This window comes from Seriola lalandi, unplaced genomic scaffold (genome assembly GCF_002814215.2).
Source record: "Seriola lalandi dorsalis isolate HSWRI2012SDOR001 ecotype SW California unplaced genomic scaffold, Sedor1 jcf7180001974841, whole genome shotgun sequence".
Classification (NCBI taxonomy): Eukaryota; Metazoa; Chordata; class Actinopteri; order Carangiformes; family Carangidae; genus Seriola; species Seriola lalandi.
This window is the reverse complement of record NW_019445507.1, coordinates 694-2,079: the sequence shown is the minus strand read 5'-3', so window position 1 is coordinate 2,079 and position 1,386 is coordinate 694. Positions and strand designations below refer to the sequence as shown.

At 41.8% G+C, this 1,386-nt stretch overlaps 1 protein-coding gene across 1 annotated transcript; it reads right to left on the bottom strand.

The window, feature by feature from the left end:
* Positions 1–43: 43 nt before the first annotated feature.
* LOC111654689 (galectin-1-like) lies at positions 44–603 on the bottom strand. Its single transcript, XM_023405804.2, has 2 exons — positions 452–603; positions 44–232 (listed from the first exon to the last, which is right to left on the bottom strand). The coding sequence occupies exons 1-2, from the start codon at positions 511–513 to the stop codon at positions 61–63; spliced, it is 234 nt and encodes a 77-aa protein (XP_023261572.2). The 5' UTR covers positions 514–603; the 3' UTR covers positions 44–60.
* Positions 604–1,386: the final 783 nt, after the last annotated feature.

Genomic DNA, 1,386 nt, shown 5'->3' with positions numbered 1-1,386 from the left:
CTGTTGTCTCAGACTACAGGATTTTGAGATTGCAGATAACTTAACATATAACCTAATACTCTACCAACACACCTTGCATTCCTCCCCAGGTGAAAAGGGGAGGATTCCCTCGCATTGCTCATCACCCCAGCATCCCCCAGACAAGGAGTTGCAGACAATGGTGTTGTCGCTGAAACGAGGGTTGAAGTGCATTGCGATGTTTTCAGAGTCATGACCGATGTTGATGGCAAAGCTGGAATGGAGGCGGGGACATAGAGGTCAAAAGAGTGCAATGAAACGGGAAGAAGTGGATGAATCATTAACCTATCGTACACAACGTCAACTTCCTCTTGATTAAATGTCATTGAATCCACATCTGAAAACGGAGCTGCATGAACCAGAGATGATGGCTGATCATTTTCAGAAAGTCTGTCAGCACTTGACAAATTGATAACCCACGAGGACAACTTACGTATTGCAGTCGTCCTTGGGCTTGATGCGGATCTTGAACTCATGCCCCTCCTTGAATGTCATGTTCTTGACTTTCTGTAAATGGAAACGACAAAGAGGAACATGGGAAGTGACTTGGATGGATGGATGGATGGATGGACGAGTCTTAACTGAAAAAACCTTTCCATAGATTTAAAGCAACACTTCATTTCACAAAAGAATAAACGTGACTCCAATGACAAAACAAGTCGATTTACAGCTTTTATACAAAAACAATTGTGAAAGTAATTTGCCACCAAGATCACTACCGCCTGGGAAGAGAGAAGGCTAAATGGCTAAACTGTTGACTCCTCTGTTCCTCATGTTCATGCGTCTGTTGGAAGTTTCTCCCTGTTAAAGGCAATTTTTTTTGTTGTTTGCTCATTGTGGGAACTGTTGGGTTTCTTTCTATAACATAGTCATTTCTTGACCTTACCCTTTAATGTGTCTGTTTTGTTTGTGAAGTTAGAGCGCAAAGAGGAAGAGGTTACCTTTTAGAACAATAATCTTGTTTGTCATGTCATGTTTTGAAAAAGCTTTTGCTTTAATCTAACTATTTAGAGACAAATCTAAATGACTGTTTGTACAGTGTACTCTGGAGGGAGAATTGATAATCCTAGGTGTTTTTTTATCTTCGCTGTTGATGATCAACCAGGGTAGAACAGTGTACAGAGTACTGAAACAGGAAGGTGCTGTATTTGCTCATTGGCATGTGGTCGTCATGCAGAGACAGTAAAACCATAAAGAGGCACCCAATGCTGGGACCTTCTATGATACATCGGCAGACTCTAGATAGGTACCATTGCCACGCCTCTCTATATAACTGCATCACCTGATCGTTACACATCAACATCCTGGCCCCAGTAAACCTGTACCACACCCAAAGTCTCAGTCTTTACCACCCACTATATATTCTTT